General features: G+C 48.6%; 1 protein-coding gene across 4 annotated transcripts in view; it reads left to right on the top strand.

Annotated features, from left to right (window-relative positions):
* The first annotated feature begins 2,265 nt into the window (after positions 1-2,265).
* The window catches only part of MOCS1 (molybdenum cofactor synthesis 1), a 60,994-nt gene continuing 38,619 nt past the window's right edge, over positions 2,266-24,640 (top strand). For 2 of the 4 annotated variants that reach the window (XM_088445371.1, XM_088445369.1), the window contains exons 1-3: positions 2,272-2,477; positions 20,099-20,231; positions 22,506-22,673. In XM_088445371.1, the coding sequence (XP_088301497.1) occupies positions 2,352-2,477; positions 20,099-20,231; positions 22,506-22,673 (427 nt within the window). In that variant the 5' untranslated portion in view covers positions 2,272-2,351. Of the gene's footprint in view, positions 2,478-9,989; positions 10,159-20,098; positions 20,232-22,505; positions 22,674-24,640 lie in introns of those variants that run through there. The other 2 variants (XM_088445373.1, XM_088445372.1) reach the window with 2 other exon arrangements.

Genomic DNA, 24,640 nt, shown 5'->3' with positions numbered 1-24,640 from the left:
ATGGTCGCCATAGCAATGGTATCCACTGCACCCACTATACTCTATATTATATGTGTCACTATTGTGTGTGCATCTTCTTCACCGAAATGCAACACAGAGGCACAAAATTAATCACATTACCAGAACAAAAAGACAGATCTATTTTGAATCTGTCCTCTCCATTCCTGTCTCATTTATCATAATATTGCAATGCTTGGCATACTGATATCTTGTTTTTTGACTTCTCCTGTTCTGCGTAAAGCTGGGCGCACCAGTGCTCTCACCCATCCTAACTCCTCCATGTGGCCAGTGTAGGGATGGGAATCATTTGATGTTTCATCGGACACATCGGTTAAATGGTTTAGATGTTTAACCCTGCAATGTTTTTGAGTCAATGTTTCATTACCATCGCTAGATTTCTCCCCCGATGTTTTCCCATACTTTTCCAATGTGTTATTTTTATTTTTTTTGTAACACTGTGGTGCTGTCACTGCTTTGGGCTACCTACTGGCTCTCTCCTTTTATTATAGTCCGTTACAACTTAACAAGAGAGTGCAAAACACTGACTCGGCTATGCTGCTGTGTGCATGCTGCTGCTGGGGGAGGTGGCTGACAGAGTGAAAGACACTCTGGTCAGCCAATTAGCAGCAGCACATAGGAGAGTCCCACCCCTGGCTCACTGGTGCTGCTCTCAGTGGACACTGGTTGGCTGCTTGGGGTGTCTGGATGCTGCAGCTATTGGTAACTGAGCAGTCAGTCTCACAGTGTCACTGTCAGGCCCTCACTGCATGTGCATGACAGACCAGCGGTGCCTCAGTGTCTGGCGAGACATAATTGGTGAGGAGCTGAGAGAGCGAGAGGGAGAACTTGAGGAGACAGAAGGGCTGATTCAGACTTGCTCGCAAGCGAGTTGATGTTTACCCCCTGCGCATGTGCTGTCTCCGGCGTGCGCATGCGTGAGACCCGGCCAGCAACGGGCGCTCCATCGCTACAGGTCTCGCACCAAAACGGGGCGGCTGTCGATTGTGATTGACAGCTCACCCCGTTTTGGAGGCGGGTAGGGGGGGTGGCTGGACAAACAGAGGCGTTCCCGAGGGAACGCCTTCCATTTGTGGGCGGCCCTACTGACATCACTAGTGATGTCAGTAGGTGGACTTCCTTGCCTATTAGAGCAGGAAGTCCAATGGGGCTTGCGATGGATGAGAACCTACCACAAGGGTCTCGTCGCAAGCCCAATGGTCGCGACCACCGCGACCATCACCTGGCCGCTCGCAAAAGCTGTGGGTGGTCACCCACAGCTTAGCGAGCGGCTAGGAGGCCGGCACAAAAAAAAATGGCGCCCTGATTCAGAGCGAGCGCTCTGTAAGAGCGTCTGGCTCTGAATCAGGGCCAGAGAGTGTTTGTCATGATATAGACAGAGACTTAAGCTGAGGGTGGAGAAGAGAGAAGAAAAAAAAAGAGGAGGCTCTGAAAGAGTAAAATCTGTAAAAATGGAGAAGAGAAATTAAATTGAGAAGAGAGTGAGAAGGAAGTCTGTCAGTGTTACCTGTTTGTGGAGGTGGAGGACATTAAGGTACTGTACCACTATCACCAACAACAGGAGCAGCCAGCTACACTGCCAGCAGTAACACACAACACTTCTGCAATACTGTCTGTCACTAGTAGTGAGTACTGACAATACAAATAACATGGCACCACCCAAAAGTCATTTGTGGGAACACTTTGATAGGAAAGATAATGAGCCCAAAACAGCTATTTGCAGATACTGCCGCAAGAAAATGAAAACGTGCAATCACTTCTAATTTAAAATGCCACCTTGAAAACAAACACCCTCTTGTGCTGCTGTGTGTGTGTGTGTATATATATATATACTGTTTGCCTCCGTGAAGATAGCCATAGTATAAGCTAATTTTAAAAGTTTATTAGTCTATTAAATGTTTAAATAGTTTGCTTAAAAAAAAAAAAAGTAAACATCGGTTCCAGAGAACCAATGTTTATATCTAAATAATGTTTTGTATTCAATGTTAAAACATCGGTACTTCCAATGTTTTCTTTCGATGTCCCATCCCAAGACCAGTGTCATCCTGCTCCCCATCACCTAGGGCGCACACACAGCTGCTCCAGCATAGGGCACTAATGTGTGCACTGCGCTCAGCAGCCAGCAGAGGGAGTCAGTGCGCGCTCTGTATTGTACTCATGACAGAAACAAACAAGAGACAACTTGTAAGAGGACTAAACTACAACTCCCAGAATGCTCCTACCAAGAAGCGGCCTCCGTCGCTGATTGGCTTTTTCTGTGACAGGCGGACACTGATTGGCTGCTGTATGACGGCTGGAGAGTGCGGGCACAAAGCTGCCATCCAGCTCGGGACATGGCAGGGTGCGGAGGTCGGGCATGCAGGCTGCTGCAGAGGAACATGATCCGGGCCAGGCCGTGGCAAGCCTCCAGCAGGGTCTGCGCCTCAGAAGCTCCGGCCGCGGTGCCAGCTGTCGCTCAGGTGAGTGCCTCTCTATTCCTGCCAGGGCTCCGCTCCCGCACCGTTCCTGCCTCCAGTCCCCCTGCCCTCCGCTCCTGCCTCCAGTCCCCCTGCCTTCCGCTCCTGCCTCCAGTCCCCCTACGCTCCGTTCCTGCCTCCGGTCCCCCTGCCCTCCGCTCCTGTCTCCAGTCCCCCTGCCCTCCGCTCCTGCCTCCAGTCCCCCTGCCCTCCGCTCCTGCCTCCAGTCCCCCTGCCCTCCGCTCCTGCCTCCAGTGCCCCTGCGCTCCACTGCTGCCTCCAGTGCCCCTGCCCTCCGCTCCTGCCTCCAGTGCCCCTGCCCTCCGCTCGTGCCTCCAGTCCCCCTGCCCTCCGCTCGTGCCTCCAGTCCCCCTGCCCTCCGCTCGTGCCTCCAGTGCCCCTGCCCTCCGCTCGTGCCTCCAGTGCCCCTGCCCTCCGCTCCTGCCTCCAGTCCCCCTGCACTCCGCTCCTGCCTCCAGTGCCCCTGCCCTCCGCTCCTGTCTCCAGTCCCCCTGCGCTCCGCTCCTGCCTCTAGTGCCCCTGTGCTCTGCTCCTGCCTCCAGTGCCCCTGTGCTCTGCTCCTGCCTCCAGTGCCCCTGCCCTCCGCTCCTGCCTACAGTGCTCCTGCGCTTCACTCCTGTCCCCCCAGGCCTTGTTCCTGCCTCCAGTAACCCTACATTCCACTCATGCCTCCCAGTCGCTCATGCCTCCTGTCCTGTCCCGAGACTCTACTTCTCCAGCTCCTTACTCCAGTCCCACCAACCCTCCCCGAGGCTCTGCTCCAGGTTCCAGTCCTACCCTTCTTCTCCCCAAAGCACTGTTCCGGAATCCAGCCTCTAGTCCTGTCCTCTGCTCCTGCCTTACCGCCTCTGTTCTAGGGCTCTGCTCCTGCCTTCTGCTCACTATGGGGCACATTTATCAATGATCGCATTTGCAATGTGAATTGGCGCCATATTAGTACCCATGATCGCATTGCACAGGATGCGTTCATACCGCTTGGATGTATCCAGTTGCACCCGCAGGGACAGGGCCTCTGAAAGGAGCCCGTCCCTGCGCTGTGGATCCTGTACATGCACTGTCTACAGTTGCCGAGGTAGGATTCCTATGGAACCCTCTCCTGGACAGATTTGCGAGGTATAGCCCATAGGCTACAGCGGCTTACGCCATCTTCAGATGGCGTAATCTGCGGGCATCCAGGTCCGCAATGCTTCACATTCAGGAACTTGATAAGTCTGACAGCATCGCATCCTCCATAGAAACCTATGGGGGTTGCAGTGCTGGCGGAAATGGAGGGACGGCACCAGAGATAGTGGAGGAAACTGCTGCGATCCCTCCATAGTACAGTAAGGGGATAGTATTTGCAGCTATTCCCCAAAAACGGGTGTTTTCAGGGCATACATAGCAATATTGCAAGATACCTGGGCCCCTGAGTCCTAACTTATAACACACTAGAGCTCTGTGATGTGTGACTGTCCCCTATGCCACCGGCTACATGTGTATCTGTCACTCCCCTTATAGATTGCAGCTGTGCTTTGGTAGGGAACGCTTTGCAAAATTTACCGGGAGAGGGTTAGATATGGGCGCCACGCACGAGTAGTCAGCAGACCGCGCAGGAGTACCGATAGAGGAGAGGCTAATGCAGTCATTTCACTCCGAGCACATTGGAGGGACGGGCACCTCTCTGAGTTCATGTCCCTCCATGTGCTATGATACATTCCTGGGGCTATGATTGCATCCTGCAATGCAATCAGGGACTCTGACTCAGCCAGATCGCATTGAGTATGTGACTATTGATAGACCCCATACTAATTATCATCAGGGGGCATAGAGAGGGGGAATGGGTACGCCGGGTATTATCTTTCCATTGGCTGCATGGTCACCTCCACTAGGTTGCCTGTGCAGCCCTAGAGGGACCCCTAATATATGACTGCAGGGCCTGAGATTCCTACCAGCTGCCCAGATTATCAGGAGAAATCAATTGTATGTTTATATCCCGTACTTGTCCTTCTCGTCCTTCCACAGCCTGGGGTGCAGGCTCAGCATGGGGCTGTGTTATGTGTGATAATTCTCCATCCGTTTACCGTTCCCGCATGTAATTTTCAGATATGCTGTATCTGGGATACTATTCTCCCTGTCCAATCCTCACACTATGGGCCTGATTCAGAGCCGGACGCTCTGACCAGAGCGCTCGCTTTGAATCAGTGCCCTCCTCCATGAAAATGGAGCGGCCTCCTGGCCGCTCGTATAGCTGTGGGTGACCACCCACAGCATATGCGAGCGACCATCGTACTTGCGACGGAGACCCTGCGGTAGGGTCTCCTGCCACAAGCCCTGGAGTGATTTTGGCTCTATCCAAAATCACTCCCACTGACATCACTAGTGATGTCAGTGGGGCCGGCTTCAGATGGTAGGCGTTCCCACTCAACATCGACAGCACGCCCCCTTTGGTGCGAGACCCGGAGCGATGGAAAGCCCGTCGCTCCCCGGGTCTCGCGCATGCGCACGACGGAGCTCCCTCCGTCGTGCGCATGCGCAGTGGGGAACATCGACCCGCTTGCGAGCGTACTGCTGCTCGCGAGCGGGTCTGAATGACCCCCTATATACTGTACGCAGCGTTATGTAACCGGGTCCCCCTGTGTAACGATTGGCGAATTATACATTATCCTGACCACTTAGACCCTGATTAGACCAGAGAACTCTGGGTGTCCGGTGATCACCTTTAAGGACCAGAAAGCGGGGAGCAACCTCCGGAAACGTTCATTCAACCAAATCCATCTTTGCCTGATGTAAAAAGAATACAGAAATATAAATCTGCATGGAACAGGGTAGTTACAAAATGGTCGCACTCTCGTCCGCCTTTGGAGATGTTTGCAATCCTCACCAAGATGCCCTACTACTGTAGTTTGCAATAGTGTCTTCCAGGACCTTGTAATGCGCTAGGCAGACCGTGCAGTCGTATCGGTGCAAAGCCAAGGTTTTTGGCATTTTTAATACTTAATTTCAGGCAGAAGACTATTTCTCCAAGTATCAGGAGATATTCCAGTAAATTGCTGCACACAGAACAGTGATTATCAGGTGACATCGTGCTGTGTTGTGTTGTGTTACCATTTAGTAATGCCTTGGAAATGTTCTGATAATCCCGTTACCACAGACGTAATCTGAGATCAGGTCACATGGCTCAGCGATGGTGAATTGAGAGGGGGCTGAATAATATCTGTTTCTATTGAAACAAATGTTTTCCTTATTTTTACTCGCATACCATTAATCAGAGCATTAGGGATTTATTTGGCATATTTTAATGTAGATAATAGATCTCGGTTTTCCCACAGATATTATCTTCCAGCGCTCGGCAGTTATAAATGGCTGCTCTTACCTACAGAGAGCTTAGTGAGAGAGAGGGGAAACGGCCATACTCTGTGGACCTCATTCAGAGGCGCTCGCATCACTGGTGATGTTAGTGGGGCCGCCCACAAATGGCAGGCGTTCGCTTGGGAACGCCTCCGTTTATGAAACCACCCCCCCGCCATGCCTACAAAATGGGGCAAGCTGTCAATCAACATAGACAGCCGCCCCTTTTGTAGTGAGCCCCGGAGCGAGAGAATTTATTTCTCGCTCCGGGGCTTGCGCACGCGCAGTGCGGCCTGTGCGCAGAGCCAAACATCGACCCACTTGTGAGCGGGTCTGAATGAGACCCTGTGTACAATGTTACTGGGGTGAGATGCACTAGAAGTACAAGCATTATATGATTACACTGTATTATGAGTCTGTGTTACCTCAGGGGCCCATTTATCCAAGTTTATTTGAGGTATACACCCGAAAACACCTGTTTTCGGGTGTATACCTCAAATATTAAGTATCCTCCTTATGTATTAAGGAGGGACCGCAGCCGGTATCTCCGATACCTGCTGTGATCCCTCCATTGCCGCTGACAGTCGCCTCCCCCATAGGTTTCTATGGGGGATGAGATGCTGCCAAATTTACCAATATCCAGAATTCAGTGCATTCCAGATAATGGCCCCCGCAGCTAACGCCATCTGAGGATAACATTAGTAGCCGTAGCCTATGGACTTCACTGCGCATAATTAGCTGTCGGGGGGGATCCGCCTGAATCCTCAGCTATGGCGGCTGTGCATGTGCAGCCCGCAGCACCCCCTGCACTGGCCGGCACCTCTCCGGAGACATCGCATGTCCCGGATGATACATCCGGCCGGTATGATTACATTTTGCAATGCGGTCATGGGCGTTACTGGCATGCCCTGATCGCGTTGCAAAAGCGATCATTGATAAATGGGGGTCTTAATGCTATATCCCATTATAATCATATGAATGCAGCCTATCCAGTCACTAGGAACAAGTGACATCACTGTGAATGTAGCCTATCCAATCGAAAGGAAGCACTGACATCACTGTGAATGCAACCTATCCAGTCATAAGTACCGGTGACATTACTGAGAATGCAGCCTATCCGTTCACAACCAGTGACATCGCTGAGATTACAGCCAATCCATTCACTAGGGCCCAGTGACATCACTGAGATTACAGCCTATCCATTCACTAGGGACCAGAGACATCACTGAGATTACAGCCTATCCATTCACTAGGGACCAGAGACATCACTGAGATTACAGCCTATCCATTCACTAGGGACCAGTGACATCACTGAGATTACAGCCTATCCATTCACTAGGGACCAGTGACATCACTGAGATTACAGCCTATCCATTCACTAGGGACCAGTGACATCACTGAGATTACAGCCTATCCATTCACTAGGAACCAGTGACATCGCTGAGATTACAGCCTATCCATTCACCAGGAACCAGAGACATCAATGACAATGCAGCCTAACAATTCATTAGGAGCTTTGGGCTCAATTCAGACTCGCTCGCTAGATGCGTTCGCACGCAGCGAAAGTATGCAAATCCGCGATCGCACGGCAAGGAATTAGCACGCCCACTACTTGAATAGGAGGTCTTTCTGCATAAGACCAATGACATTCACTGTGGCTTTACGATCGCAGTGTGTACTTAGACGCCCACCAGCCTGCCTTAACACACCCACTTTCCCAAGTCATCTCCAGGATGTGTTTGCAACCATCGGTAACATCGAGTACCATCGGAAGCGAACCCAGCGCTTGTGGTTGACCATATCCTACCGCAAGCACTGCGAGTGCTTCAGTGTATAAAATAACCATGTGACGTGTACTATGACGCTGTCTTAATTATGCACGCCTCTGTAACGGCGTTAAAACGCTCAGGCACGCCTGCATTCGCACCACCACTCCCCCGTTCCCATCGACCATCCCGTGTCACCGCCCACAAACGGCTTCTCCTGTCACTCTTTCTAGCGAGGTGGTTGTGCGCAGCGAGCGAACGCTTCCCGATTGCATGGACTAGTTTGCGCACGCAAACATCGGCAGGCAGCCTGGCGAGCGGGTCTGAATCGGGCCTTTTATTCTTTTTGTCAATCCCTTATTTAGAAACGTTTAAGATTGACCAAATCATTAAAAACATTAGCAAGTTTAAACATCATTGAATACACAAGTTTATGAAAGTGCTGTTTGAGGTTTTTCTGAAAAAACAGCCCTGAAAAATATTTAGCATTGGCGCTCAGCACTTTCCGTGGCTACGTGATAAATAGACTCATTTATATTTTCATAAACCTCACTTTGATGTATTCCAAAGCTGATATATTAGTCAGTTTGAGGCATGTTTTCCCATCGTCCTCCTGCGCTGTGCTCGCTGCAGATAACATTTGTTACGCCAGCTCTTCTGGTGTGACCTGTTTTTATTCCCTCAGGGCAGAGAGAGAGATGCCCGAGCTGGTGCTGAACCATGGCAAAATAGTCACATATCTATTCAGTTTCCAGATACCAGCCGCCCCTGGCATGTATCATTGGGGCAGTCTAATACACCGGAGGCCATGTTTCAATGTTCCGTATACATTACAGGCAGGAGTGATCGCAGTCTCAGGACTATGAGCCAGACTGGAGATTACACGCATTGCGGGGCTCAGAAGACGGGTGACGCACATACTGACGACGTTTGTCTTGCTGCTCTCTACCTGTTGTGGAACTAGATGTCCCATGCATGCTGAGACTTGTAGTTCCACAGAGATTTTGTGTGCGGCAGGCTTCTGAGCCAGTGTTAGACAGTGGCAGAGCAGATACAAGGCCTGATTCAGGTGAGGTGGGCGCTAAAGACGCCGCGACCACATCTTTTTACCCCGCGTTGTTACCCTCATGCTGCAGCCCATTGAAATCGCTGGCTGCACCACTAACCTGCCCCTTTGCTTAAAAGTCGCAACATCGGTCGCACCATCAGACATTGCTTCAGCCCTACGGATGCACAGAATGTCCTTCTGAACATGGCTGCTGAAATCGGTGTGACTACGGAAAAAGACGCAGTTGCTGGCGGCTACCTGCCTGGTTAGCCTCCTGGAAACGCCCACTGGAATTGCCTCTCTCTGGGGTCTGCTTCCCGCAGCTGCGACAATTAGCACTGCCGAGTCTGACTCGCCAGTACTACTGCGCATGTGTGAACGTCGTCTGTTCATGCCTGTGCGACCTCTTTTGGAAGGGGATGGGCGGGGCGGAAGGATCCGAATGGATCCCTCTCCGCAACCCGGTACTCCTTCCCATAGGAAGGAGCTGCTGTCCAGGAGCAAACTCCATCTGAAGATGACGTACGTTCCCGCAGTTAGACCCACGAAAATATATTATTTTCGGAGTTTGAATTTAGGTCCCCATACTAGTATATGGGGATGGCGGGTCACATCAGGGCTGAAAGGTAAAGGTGCCCACACACATAGCGACATTTTACACGATTTGGCCGATTTCGACGAATCGTGACGACGAATCGGGTAAAAAAAGTACAAATCATGAGTTTATACTCACGAGCACGATGCCGATGCGCGTCCCCGCTCGTCGTACATCGCATCTTCTGATCTGCCGTGCTGTAGGGCAGACTAGTCAATCTGGGATACAATGCATTGGCTGCAAGATAGATCTTTAGTCAGATTGAACATTTTTAACTCCAAATCGTGATCACGACGGCAAGGGAGCTCCCGTGAAAGTACATGAGGAAATTGGCCATAAAATCGTATCGTGAGGACATCGGTATGTGTGTGGGCACCTTTAGTAGGAGATACTGTATCTGTGATATCTCCTGCGTTACCTATATAGTAAATGGCCCCGACAATTTACACAAATGTTAATTTTCACCTGCTTTTGTAGCGATTAAGTGACGATACCCCTCAATGTGAGGATAACTTGTTATTAAATTGAATTACCTCATTTTGTTTTCACTGGGGGGAGGGGGCAAAACCTTTACATCAGGGGCTCTCAACTCCAGTTCTCAAGTACCACCAACAGGCCATGTTTTACGGATGTCTTTGATCATGCTCAGGTGAGGTAATCTATGTTGCTGGGTCATTAATTATCCCACCTGAGCTACACCAATGACCGTATCTGACATATTGTAAAGAGCAGGTTTAGTTTGCTCTGGGCCTTGATGCTGTAAGCAACTTGTACCTCTGTGAAATGGGTAATAACAGAGGTGTGACATCCAATTCCCTGAGAATGAGGTGAAATAATCTGGATCTGGTCCTGTTTTGCTACTTTTCCTGCCAGCTACAACGCCCTTACACTGCCTGCATCACTGTGTTGTGTCTGAGGCTGCTGTAGGTGAGCACATTCGTCCTAAGCTGAGGGGACTGATTTCTATCGCTTGCCGTGCGCATCCAGTCTCTTAGGGGGCTATTTACTAAGCAGTGTTAGGAGACAGAGTGAAAAGTGATAAGGTGCCAGCCAGTCAGCTCCTAACTGTCATTTTTCCAACACAGCCTATGAGATGACAGTTGGGAGCTGATTGGCTGGCACCTTATCACTTTCTTATCACTTTTCACTCTGTCTCCTAACACTGCTTAGTGAATAGACCCCTTAGTCCCAGAGGAGCATCCACAGCGATGCCTGGAATTAGTGCCTCACAATCTGCAGGGATCCCCAGCATCAGACCCCCGGCTATCTGATAGTTAGGGAGGGAGGCTCGTGCCATAAACACAATTCCTCTCTAAGTTGCAGCACTGGCCATTTACACCATAGTTAGGTGTTGCAGGAACAAAATAAAGATGTTTCTTTATCATGGGAGATTGAGCTGCACAAATCCTCGGAGCCAGGAGGCCAATGTCCCTATGTCAGTGCCTATGTTATGGGGCTGTCATCAGTGGGTGAACATCCTCCGTGTATCCTTAAGTTTTCCTGCTGGCTGTGATAATTAAGGGGTTAATGTACTAATTCCTGGAGAGTGATAAAGTACCAACCAATCAGCTCCTAACAGTCCTGTTACAGGCTGTGGCTATTTACTAAGCCTTTGATGGAAATACAGTGAACACAGTTAAAGTCCCAACCAACCTGCTCCTAACTGTCATTTTTCAAACAGCCTGTGATATGGCAGTTAGGTGCTGATTGGCTGGTACCTTACCTCCGTTCACTTTAACTCCATCCGAGGCTTAGTACATAGACCCCTCAGTTTGAAATATGACAGTTAGGAGCTGATTGGTACTTTTATCTCCATCCACTTTATCTCTCTCTCCAAGCCCTTAGTACATAGAACCCAAAGTGACTGTCCCCTGGATAAAGGATGATGCTACAGGTGGAATGTTTCTTACAGACACCGCTTACTGGTTCATATGTAAGGTACTTATACTGCCCTAACCTACGCTCATAGGAGATAGAGCCCAATTATGAGAAAATAAAATCCAGTTCTGCTGTGGAACAGTCAATCTGTTCCCCTCTTGCCGAATCCCTGGCATCTCCTTGAGGATATTCTCCCCTGTTGCACATGACCGTCATCCGTAGCTGCTCCTCTAACTCAATGTCACGGTGTAATTATTATACCTCAGCTCCGCATCCTGTGCAAGTTCAAAGTACGAAGGACTGTAAACTGCTCAGGGATTTAGGGAGAAGAAGAAGAAATAAGCAATTTCATTCACCTAGTTCTCCTTTCATTGTTATGGATTAACTATTTAATCCAGTGTTCAATTTAGATTCTGCAGACACCTGAGTGGTGGTTTTTGTAGCAGCACAGAGTATATCAGGAGATGAGTGATGTGTGAGTGAGGACAGGGCTGCATGTGACAGGGGCAGTGACATGATGTGAGGAGGGGAATGGAGGCAGCAGCACAGAGTATATCAGGAGATGAGTGATGTGTTAGTAAGGACAGGGCTGTGTGTGAGAGGGGCAGTTACGTGATGTGTGGAGGGGAATGGGGACAGCAGCACAGAGTATATCAGGAGATGAGTGATGTGTTAGTAAGGACAGGGCTGCATGTGACAGGGGCAGTGACATGATGTGAGGAGGGGAATGGGGGCAGCAGGAAGTCACAGACATAGTTATATAGAGGAAGGAACATGGTCTCTCAGCAACACAGAACCTATGGGGAGGCGGCTGCCAGCGGTAATGGAGGGATCACAGCAGGTATCTGAAGATGGCGTTAGCCGCTGTACCCTATGGGCTACACTGCACATAATTAGCCGGCGGAGGGTTCCTCCGGAAACCTCCCCGGCAATGGCGACCGTGCATGTGCAGCAGCCCTGGCAGATCTCCGGGCACCGCAGGGATGGGCACCTTTTGGAGCCTGTGTCCCTGCATGTGCCGGATGATACATTCGGGCGCTATGATCACATATTGCAATGCGATCATGGGTGGTAATGTCATGCTTATATTGTATCGATCATTAATATATGGGGGCCTAAGTAAGAACAAGACTACATGTGACGGGCAGTGACATTAGGAGGGGAATAGTGCCAGTAGGAAGCCTCACACTGAGAGTTATGTAGTTGAAGGAACAGGGTCCTCCAGCAGCACATGAGTACGTAGTTGGGTTCCCAGCCAGTACGTTTATGCATTATTACCTAAATCTAAACTGAGCAGAGTGTATTGCAGCGATCCACAAACTGCATACTTGCCGACTATCTGGCTGCCCCTTCCGGGAGGGAGCAGCCAGATCTGCATTACTGGGGGGGCGGGGCCAGCAAACGGGGGCGGGGCCGACCAGATGACAAGTTTTGTGGGGGGGACGAAGCCACACAAGCGCGTCATGTTGGCCCCGCCCCCGCTACACAGTGCCGATACTACAGGCAGTGTGAAGCAGGGGGCGGTGCCAAAATGACGCGAATCGCGTCACCGCCCCCCTTGGCTGCCGGTGTTTTACAAGTAATTGCGGTGGGACTGGAGGGGTCCGCGGCAGCCGGGAGACTTGCCTGCCTTCCCGGGAGGTCGGGAGCGGCACCCGATTTTCGGGAGGCTCCCGACCAAATCGGGAGGGTATGCAAGTATGACTTACTGTGATGTATACCTTATTGTTTTGCAGCTCGCCGCTAAACTAATCAGGAGATCTGTCCTAGGATAGGAAAGATCCGCCACTTAACTGCAATAAGCTCTGCTCCATCTGTGTTGTTGGCAATATGATTAACTACATTCCTACTAAATACTCATTAATACGATAATAAAGCGATATCAGCGCAAAGTTATTTCTGATTATGTATTTTTACTGAACATTAGTGATAATGAACCTTTATGTGAAATATTTTCCCTGTGTATCTGTATCTGTTCTGGTTTTTTATGGTTGTTTATTGCAGTGCAATTTGATATAATCTGATTTTATAAATGAACTGAGGTGTGACGCTGCCTTAGCTAATGTAATTATGTTGGTACCAGCCCACGAAACACAACTTGTCCTCTCTCTTCCCAATGTTTGTACTATGATCCTTTACACTAATTACATCTCTCACTGTCTGTCTTGTCACTGTAAAATCCTGACTTTCTGTGGCATAGGGGAGATGGTGATACTAGGGAGGGTCGGCAGGTGGATGTGTGTGATCTTAAGTGTCCTGATTTTTTTAATAGGGAATGGACTTGCTGAAAACTGCTGCCATAAATGCTTTGTGTTTCTTATACCGCTTCCTACAGCTAGTGCAGACCTTCCCCTCTTCTGCTGGTGCAGACCTCCCCCTCTTCTGCTGGTGCAGACCTCCCCCTCTTCTGCTGGTGCAGACCTCCCCCTCTTCTGCTGGTGCAGACCTCCCCCTCTTCTGCTGGTGCAGACCTCCCCCTCTTCTGCTGGTGCAGACCTCCCCCTCTTCTGCTGGTGCAGACCTTCCCCTCTTCTGCTGTTGCACACCTCCCCCTCTTCTGCTGGTGCACACCTCCCCCTCTTCTGCTGGTGCACACCTCCCCCTCTTCTGCTGGGGCAGACCTTCCCCTCTTCTGCTGGGGCAGACCTCCCCCTCTTCTGCTGGTGCACACCTCCCCCTCTTCTGCTGGTGCACACCTCCCCCTCTTCTGCTGGTGCACACCTCCCCCTCTTCTGCTGGTGCACACCTCCCCCTCTTCTGCTGGTGCACACCTCCCCCTCTTCTGCTGGTGCACACCTCCCCCTCTTCTGCTGGGGCAGACCTTCCCCTCTTCTGCTGGGGCAGACCTCCCCCTCTTCTGCTGGTGCACACCTCCCCCTCTTCTGCTGGTGCAGACCTCCCCCTCTTCTGCTGGTGCACACCTCCCCCTCTTCTGCTGGTGCACACCTCCCCCTCTTCTGCTATCGCATTTGCAATCCCATCTGGACGCGATATTGCCGCCCATGTAAGTATGAAATTGCACCTGCAAGGTCAGGGGCTCAGAAAGAAGCCCGTCTCTGCAATGTACTAGGAGTGAAGTGACCGGGTCAGCGCTCTCTTCACTCCTGCACCAATGCGAATTATGACCACACATACGCCATTGCTGGGGGAGGTTAGGCACTAGGGGAGGGTTAGGCTACGGGAGGTTTAGGGTTAGGCACTAGGTAGAGGGTTAGGCTATGGGTGGGGAAGTTAGGGTTAGGCACTGGGGGGTTTAGGCTACGGGAGGGGAAGTTAGGGTTCAGGCATTAGGGGGTGGGTTAGGTTAGGCTGTGGGAGGGGAGGGAAGTTTAGGGTTAGGCACTATGGAGGGAGTTAGGCTGTGGGAGGGAAGGTTAGGGATAGGTACTAGGGAGAGGGTTAGGCTATGGGTGGGGAAGTTAGGGTTAGGCACTGGGGTGTTAGGCTATGGGAGGGGAAGTAAGGGTTCAGGCATTAGGGGGAGGGTTAGGTTAGGCTGTGGGAGGGAAGGTTAGGGTTAGGCACTACGGAGGGAGTTAGGCTACGGGAGGGAAGGTTAGGATTAGGCACTAGGGGAGGGTTAGGCTACGGGAGGGGAGGTTAGGGTTAGGCACTACGGAGGGAGGTAGGCTGTGGGAGGGAGGTTAGGGTTAGGCACTATGGAGGGAGTTAGGCTACGGGAGGGAAGGTTAGGGTTAGGCTACGGGAGGGGAGGATAGGGTTTAGGCACTAGGGGAAGATTAAGGGTTAGGATTTAACAATACTCACCACCGGAAGTCATCAGGATGTCGCCGCTGGACCTGGGAGACACTGATGGCGTCACTGTTCCATGTAAGTCACCACTAGACCACAGGGATGTTTTGTCGACATGATTAATGTCGGGGCCGTAACTAGGGCGGAACCAGACGCCCCCTCGATCTGTATTTGAGGCAGTGCCGGACAAACTGGCGCAGTGCCAGTTTAAATTTAGTGCCAGCCATCATGGCTCGTGAACAGCAGCCAATCAGGAGCATCCACGTCGAGCCAATCACGGCTCGACCACATCATAGATCTGCCTGTTAGCGTCGTCTAAATTCAGACGACGCCAAGTGGAGCCTTCAGTTCGGCGTGAAGAAGACGTCAGGTGAAGAGGACAGAAGACGGTGCGTTAAAGAAAAAAAGATAGCCGGCGCGAGATAGAAAATAAGGACCGGAGAGCGCTGTAGGTGGTGGAAAGCAAAGAGCTTAACAAAGCTCCCACTGCTGCCTCTCCCAGCTTACCACGCCCACTGGTAATTTACTCCCCCTCCTCTTCCTAGACCACCAGGTGTCAGGCATTAGCCCCATGGATGTAACCAGGCCCCAGGCCTGTGGGGCATGTTAGGTGGGCAGAGGGCCTGTACCACAAGTTTAAGTCACTCTGGGCATTAGGTCCAGGTTTTTTAATGGACTTCGCAAAATAGACATCCACTTTGTGCTGCTGGGGTACCCTGCTCCTTCCACTATAGAACTCTTTGGCTTCCTGCTGCCTCCATTCCCCTCCTTGCATCATGTCACTGCCCCTGTCATATGCAGCCCTGTCCTCACTAACACCTCACTCATCTCCTGATATACTCTGTGCTGCTGGGGAGCCTGCTCCTGCCACTATATAACTGTGTCTTCCTACTGCCTCCATTCCTCTCCTCACATCATGTCACTGCCCCTGTCACTTGCAGCCCTGTCCTCACTAACACATCACTCATCTCCTGATATACTCTGTGCTGCTGGGGGAGCCTGCTCCTGCCACTATATAACTGTCTGTGTCTTCCTACTGCCTCCATGCCCCTCCTCACATCATGTCACTGCCCCTGTCACATGCAGCCCTGTCCTCACTAACACATCACTCTTTGGTGCTCAGTTTCTGGTCCTTCTTTATATGAATTGTGTATTTGTAGTGATTTCATTGCCAGGGATTTGTGGGGCCGCCACACTCTACAAACACAACCTTTAGATCCATCCAGCAGACTGTAACGTGCAGCTGTTAAATATTATCCTGTTACTCTGTGGACACTTTCCTCGCTGTAGGTGTGTGATAAGGGCCTCTGCTTTCCTTTTCTGGAGAGATAAGTGGGTGCTCACAGCCATCTCCCCCTTCCCCACGCTGCCCGTCATAGTGTGATACAACAACAGTGAGCTCATTCGACTGTCGGTAATATTGTGGTACGTGCTGGAGTATCACTAGAGAGCGATCGGGCGCTCCGGCCGGGGAGACCCTCAGGCCACACTCATCTGTGAGGCATAATCCACTCTGGTCTATGCATGAAGCCTTCAATATTTAACTCTGCTGTGAAATTGGATGTAACGGGCAGCTGTGGTGCTCAGCGCCGACTTTCAGTGGATTAATCTGTGATTTGTAGGCACATTAATCACTGTAGAAAGATTCCTCCACACAAATACTGGGATATTTCTCCTTGTTTTTTTTTTTATTAAATTCATGCTAGTGAGAGAGACGGTTAAAGCAGGCGCCTCATATGACCCCACGCCGGCTATGGTCAAACATTTCTCTACTACTGTTCTAGAAGTACAGTGTATATTTTGTTTTATTTGTTAGATAGAAAAAAGGAACCGCATTCTCGAATGATCTTGCTGAGGTGGGAGAGTGCATTCACTTAAGCACATTCTCTATGCTAGTGTTCATTCTAGCACCCTGCACCTGTCACGACCCGTTCCTGTTTCCTGTCTGGGGTGTCGCTCTCTGCTCTGATGCTTCTAGCACACACTGGAGTGTATCTCAGCCGTCTTGCATTATCTGAGTGCTAGAAGCACCAAAGCATAGAGCGGCACTGCAGGCAGGAAAGAGGAACGGGTCGTGACAGGTGCAGGGTGCTAGAATGAACACTAGATGTTTTCTCAGGAGGCCACTATTTACAGCCATGGCCAAAAGTTTTGAGGATGACGCAAGTATTGGTTTTCACAAAGTTTGCTGCTTCAGTATTTTTAGATCTTTTTGTCAGATGTTACTATGGTATACTGAAGTAAAATTACAAGCATTTTTATAAGTGTCAAAAGCTTTTATTGACAATTACATTAAGTTTATGCAAAGAGTCAATATTTGCAGTGTTGACCCTTCTTTTTCAAGACCTCTGCAATTCGCCCTGGCATGCTGTCATTCAACTTCTGGGCCAAATACTGACTGATGGCCGCCCATTCTTGCCTAATCAATGGTTGGAGTTTGTCAGAATTTGTGGGTTTTTGTTTGTCCACCTGCCTCTTGAGGATTGACCACAAGTTCTCAATGGGATAATTAAGGTCTGGGGAGTTTCCTGGCCATGGACCCAAAATTTCCATGTTTTGTTCCGCGAGCCACCTAGTTAACACTTTTGCCTTATGGCAAGGTGCTCCATCATGCTCGAAAAGGCATTGTTCGTCCACCAAACTGTTCTTGGATGGTCGGGAGAAGTTGCTCTTGGAGGTTGTTTTGGTACCATTCTTCATTCATGGCTGTGTTCTTAGGCAAAACTTTGAGTGATACCACTCCCTTGGCTGAGAAGCAACCCCACACATGAATGGTCTTAGGATGCTTTACTGTTGGCATGACACAAGACTGATGGTAGTGCTCACCTTTCCTTCTCCGTACAAGCGTTTTTCCAGATGCCCCAAACAATCTGAAAGGGGATTCAAAAATAACTTTACCCCCAGTCCTCAGCAGTCCAATCCCTGTACCTTTTGTAGAATATCAGTCTGTCCCTGATGTTTTTCCTGGAGAGAAGTGGCTTCTTTGCTGCCCTTCTTGACACCAGGCCATCCTCCAAAAGTCTTTGCCTCACTGTGCGTGAAGATGCATTCACACCTGCTTTGCAAGCTCTGAACTGGTGGTGCCCCAATCCTCCAACTGATTCAATTTTAGGAGATGGTCCTGGTGCTTGCTGGACGTTCTTGGGTACCCTGAAGCCTTCTTCACAACTATTGAATCTCTCTCCTTTTAAGTTCTCGATGATCTGATAAATGGTTGATTTAGGTACAATCTTACTAGCAGCAATATCCTTGCCTGTGAAGCCCTTTTTGTGCAAGGCAAAAATGACTGCACGTGTTTCCTTGCAGGAAACCATGGTTAACAGAGGAAGAACAATGATTTCAAACTCCACCCACCTTTTAAAGCTTCAAGTCTGTTATTCTAACTCAGGCAGCATGACAGAGTGATCTCCAGCCTTGTCCTCGTCAACACTCTCACCTGTGTTAATGAGAGAATCACTGACCTAATGTCAGCTGGTCCTTTTGTGGCAGGGCTGAAATGCAGTGGAAATGTTATTTTTCGGATAAAGGGCCCGATTCAGGGGTCTATTTACTAAGCCAGCCAATCAGCTCCCACCTGTCATCTCATAGGCTGTGTTTGAAAAATGACAGTTGGGAGCTGATTGGCTGGCACCTGATCACAGGCTTCTCACTTTTCACTCTGTCTCCTAACACTGCTTAGTAAATAGACCCCTCAGACTTGTTCACTAAGCTGCGTACGCACGCTATGGGCAATTATGGCATGTTTGCGTATGCATCAAAGTATGCATTCGTGAGTCACTCAGTGTGGTCGGGGATTGTGTGCTCGCACAACACAGACTGGACGCTAATTTGAGTGACAGCGCCATTTGTGGGTGGTAACGGGAAGGTGCTTGTGAACGGGGGAGTGGATGTGCGAACGCAGGCGTGTCTGGGCGTTTTAGGGGTGTTCATAATTAGCATGGAAGTGTCAGTGTACACGTCACTTGGCTGTATTTGAGCCAGCAGTGATCGCAGTGCTTGGGGTGGAGTAAGGTCTACCAAAAGTGCTGCGTGCAGCTCCGATGGTTCACGATGTATCCGATTAATGAAACACTTCCAGGAGATGACGTGTACTAAGAAAGAAAGGTGGGCGGATTTATACTCTGGCGTGCGCTCACTCTCTAAGACATAGAGGGCGTCCTTCCACCAGACAGTGCGATCGCGGCATTTGCATAACCGGCCCCTTTTACCTGCGTGAGAGCGCAGCTTAGCGTTCGGGTCTGAATGAGCTCTTAATTGCTTGGCAATGGCAAAGAGGAACTTTGTAATTAATTGCAATTCATCTGATGACTCTTCATGACATTCTGGAGTATATGCAAATTGCCATCATAAAAACACTGAAGCTGCAGATTCTGTGAAAACCAAGACTTGTGTCATTCTCAGAACTTTTCGCCATGGCTGTACCTGTTTAAATACCTGTTCTCTTTAGTTCCACACAAAGTTGGTGCATCTGAAATAGTTAAATGTATCCCTTTGTTTCTTCACATAAATCTTTGTCAACAACCACTTATTTACCTAATGGCGGATCATTCTGTGTACATAATTATATTTACATCCTCCTATTTACACTGCTGTGGAGCCATATTTAGCATCTCTGTTACTTAGTGCACCCCTCCAGTTATATAGCCCTTCATGAGACAATGGCGTACAGCCTGACTGCCTACCATGACCTTAAACGATTTCTCCACTGAATTGGGTAAAGAAGATGCTATGTGATGGTTCCCTGCTTGTCCTTCGCCCCTCACCCTGGTGATTAGTGTTGTCCTATGACCAGCGCCTGTACATATAGCCGTGCACCCTGACATGGGCGGAGCTAAATCAATGTTTATCCCACAGCAGCCAATCAGAAATTATCTTCTATACAAATTAGTTACTATGGGGGTCTATTTACTAAGCAGTGATAGGAGACAAAGTGATAAGGTGCCAGCCAATCAGCTCCCAACTGTCATTTTTCAAACACAGCCTGTGAGATGGCAGGTAGGAGCTGATTGGCTGGTACCTTATCACTTTTCACTCTGTCTCCTAACACTGCTTAGTAAATAAGCCCCTTAGGGTCACATGTCTTCATTTTATATCAAGGAGCTTACAATGTAGCTGGAAGTCAGAGACATTCACAGACTCGCATATAGGTGGTAGACATTGCAGGCTATAGTTGTGTGGGTACATAATGATGGGTGTTATAGTATCAGGGTCTATCTGCCGGTTTTTGTCTCCTCAGGGCTTGTCGGGCACAGAGAGGAAGAAGTATCTCCCTGCGCATCCCCTGCCGTTCTCCTCCTTCCTTACAGACCGCTATGGCCGCCAGCACAATTATCTGAGGATCTCGCTGACGGAGAAGTGTAATCTCCGATGTGAGTACCCCCTGACTGCTCATTTCACTCATCATTGGGCCTGATTCTGAGTTGCACGCAATCCAAATACGTATGCGTGAAAAGTTCTGAAAACCCCTACGGCGCATGCGATACACAGCGTGTACGCACATAGGCGCTGCTGCCATCGGGATAGATGGTATCAGGCAGGTGGTGGAAAAGTGATGGCGGTTCCTGAGCAGTGACTGGGAGGTGGCTACTAGTGCGTATAGTATATAAATGGCCTGTTCAGTGGGCTTGTTATGGCGTGTCAGCGCAAGCGGCTGCATACACAGACGCAGCCAGACGAGGCCACGGCCAGATGTAGCTGTACCTGCCACAGGGCTGGTGCAAGTTTTGATGGTAAGACTGATGGGGCCGCACAATGTACACAAGGGGAGGCGTTTGTAGGTCATTTGCATAAACTCGCAGACCAGTGACCGCCCATAAGACGCGGGTGCGTCTGTGTGCGACTCAAAACAGATCCCTATTTGTGTAATCCAGACGCAACTTACATGATCATTTCTCACAAGCTCAGTGCAGGTTACATTATAGGAACACAGCTTGTGTGTGTTCTGGCACATTAATGCTGATTTGTTTTGGTGTTTTGTTTTTATATTTAGAGGAGTATCTATGAGGAAATAAAATTATATATACAGTTGGAGCATTGTTTGTTGCAGCAAGCTTCACAGAATAGTGCCAAACATTTTCCCTCTGTACATGATCCTTCACTGAAATAAGATCTACTCTATCTGCAAAGGATACTACGCTAACAGATAGTTAGGATAGGAGACTTGACTATAGAGAGTTCTACTGTACTTTTTTATTACCAGTTATTTAAATAGCGCACACATATTCCGCAGCGCTTTACACAGAGAATATTTGCCCATTCACATCTGTCCCTGCCCCAGTGGAGCTTACAATCTATATTCCCTACCACATGCTCACACACATACACACTATGGTCAATTTTGTAGGGAGCCAATTAACCTACCAGTATATTTTTGGAGTGTGGGAGGAAACCGGAGTACCCGGAGGAAACCCACGCAAGCACAGGGAGAATATACAAACTCCACACAGTTAGTACTTGTGACCAAGTTACATTCTAGAGCTGTCCTGTAGGTCAGTATTGGGGTGATGTGGTGTGTCGGAGTGATGTGGTGTCTGTCCTGTAGGTCAGTATTGGGGTGATGTGGTGTGTCTGTCCTGTAGGTCAGTATTGGGGTGATGTAGCTGTCCTGTAGGTCAGTATTGGGGGTGATGTGGTGTGTCTGTCCTGTAGGTCAGTATTGGTGTGACGTGGTGTCTGTCCTGTAGGTCAGTATTGGGGTGATGTGGTGTGTCAGGGTGATGTGGTGTCTGTCCTGTAGGTCAGTATTGGGGTGATGTGATGTAGCTGTCCTGTAGGTCAGTATTGGGGTGACGTGGTGTGTCTGTACTGTAGGTCAGTATTGGGGTGATGTGGTGTGTCTGTACTGTAGGTCAGTATTGGGGTGATGTGGTGTGTCTGTACTGTAGGTCAGTATTGGGGTGATGTGGTGTGTCTGTACTGTAGGTCAGTATTGGGGTGATGTGTCTGTCCTGTAGGTCAGTATTGGGGGTGATGTGGTGTCTGTCCTGTAGGTCAGTATTGGGGGCGATGTGGTGTGTCTGTCCTGTAGGTCAGTATTGGGGTGATGTGGTGTAGCTGTCCTGTAGCTCAGTATTGGGGTGACGTGGTGTCTGTCCTGTAGGTCAGTATTGGGGTGATGTAGCTGTCCTGTAGGTCAGTATTGGGGGTGATGTGGTGTCTGTCCTGTAGGTCAGTATTGGGGTGATGTAGCTGTCCTGTAGGTCAGTATTGGGGGTGACGTGGTGTCTGTCCTGTAGGTCAGTATTGGGGTGATGTAGCTGTCCTGTAGGTCAGTATTGGGGGTGATGTGGTGTCTGTCCTGTAGGTCAGTATTGGGGTGATGTAGCTGTCCTGTAGGTCAGTATTGGGGGTGATGTGGTGTCTGTCCTGTAGGTCAGTATTGGGGTGATGTGGTGTAGCAGTCCTGTAGGTCAGTATTGGGGTGATGTGTCTGTCCTGTAGCTCAGTATTGGGGTGACGTCGTGTCTGTCCTGTAGGTCAGTATTGGGGTGATGTAGCTGTCCTGTAGGTCAGTATTGGGGGTGATGTGGTGTCTGTCCTGTAGGTCAGTATCGGGGTGACGTGGTGTGTCTCTCATGTAGGTCAGTGTTGGGGTGATGTGGTGTAAGTTGGTATCGGGGTGACGTGGTGTGTCTCTCACGTAGGTCAGTACTGTATGCCTGAAGAAGGAGTTAAGCTGACACCAAGGAGTGACCTTCTCACCACCCAGGAGATCCTGACCTTGGCCAGACTCTTTGTACAGGAGGGAGTGGATAAAATCCGTCTGACTGGTGGAGAGCCGCTCATCCGCCCGGACGTGCTGGACATCATAGGTGAGACTTGCTACATTGCACTATTATTATACCATTGGGTACATCACGATTATTGTTATGGGGGTGTCTATAAAGTGGTTGCGAGCTTAGAAGCTCAGTCACTTACATTGGAGGTCATACTCTGACAGAGAATCCTCTCCTAGCTTGGGGCTGGTTTCGGTCTTGATGGTGCGTCTGGCGGTTGAGCCTAAAGATGCACAAAGTGGGCGCAGGGCCGGATTAAGGTATTTGGGGGCCCCAGGGCAACAAACTTGTGGGGGCCCCCATCAATAAAATTATCAAAATGATATAAGGGCGATGTTATGTAAAAAAAAAGTGAAAACAATCACAATGCTGGTTGATATATTATAATCACTTAAAAAAGATGATATAGGGGCCTATGTATTAATAATCGAGGAACTGCCACGATTATTAAGGTTCCATATCGCGGGTAATATTTTCAGGTTTAATGAAAATATTACCGCTATGTACTAAGGGGAATTTGCAGGGACAGCGGTTTCGGTAACTGCTGTCCCTGCGAGTTATATCCCTGGGATTTTTCTGGAAGTCTTCTCCGGGGTAAGCTGACACTGCACATGCGCACAGTGTCAGCTTCTGCTGCCGGCCGGAACCTGCAGGAGCGACTGGAAGAATAACCTTGATAGTATTTAAAAAAAAAAAATCGCAACAATACAAAAAGCACTTTACAAAATGTAATGTTATATTTAACTTGGATTTAGGAGTGGCCATCTCCATTCTGAGATCGATAGATAGATAGATAGATAGATAGATAGATAGATAGATAGATAGATAGATAGATAGATAGATAGATATGAGATAGATAGATATGAGATAGATATGAGATAGATAGATAGATATGAGATAGATAGATAGATATGAGATAGATAGATAGATAGATAGATATGAGATAGATAGATAGATATGAGATAGATAGATAGATAGATAGATAGATAGATAGATAGATATGAGATGGATAGATATGAGATAGATATGAGATAGATAGATAGATATGAGATAGATAGATAGATATGAGATAGATATGAGATAGATAGATAGATAGATAGATATGAGATAGATAGATAGATATGAGATAGATAGATAGATATGAGATAGATATGAGATAGATAGATATGAGAGATAGATAGATAGATAGATATTAGATAGCTATGAGAGATAGATAGATATGAGATAGATATGAGATGAGATAGATATGAGATGAGATAGATAGATATGAGATAGATAGATATGAGATAGATATGAGATAGATATGAGATAGATATGAGATAGATATGAGATAGATAGATATGAGATAGATATTAGATAGATAGATATGAGATAGATAGATAGATATGAGATAGATATGAGATAGGTAGGTAGATAGATATGAGATAGATAGATAGATATGAGATAGGTAGGTAGATAGATATGAGATAGATAGATAGATATGAGATAGATAGATAGATAGATGCGTAGATTCTAAATAGATATGAGATCAGACTTAAGTCCCCTTGATCTTCAGTGGTTTATTCCATTTGCATATACATATATATATACAGTGTGTGTGTGTATGTATGTATAATATATATATACATATATTATATATTTATGTGTATGTGTATATATATATATATATGTGTGTGTGTATATATATATATATATATATATATATATATATACATATATATGTGTGTATGTATATGTAAAATATTCCTATACACACAGCAGATATGTATATGTGTGTGTATCTATATATATATATATATATATATATATATATATATATGCACAAATTACTTCCTAATGCTCATATAATATATTATAATTTATAATATTGGGTGTTTTAGTGGGGGGACAGCGGGCTACCTTCGTTTCAGCTCTCTGGCTCACTGCTCTTTGCCTGGGGAAATGCTGAGGCGGCTCCTTGGGTGTCCGTCTCAGCAGCTGATCTGCCGCCTCACACGCACTGT

The sequence above is a fragment of the Taudactylus pleione genome, unplaced genomic scaffold (assembly GCF_031769625.1).
Source record: "Taudactylus pleione unplaced genomic scaffold, aTauple2 ptg000378l, whole genome shotgun sequence".
Taxonomy (NCBI): Eukaryota; Metazoa; Chordata; class Amphibia; order Anura; family Myobatrachidae; genus Taudactylus; species Taudactylus pleione.
This window is presented reverse-complemented; position numbering and strand designations above follow the sequence as displayed.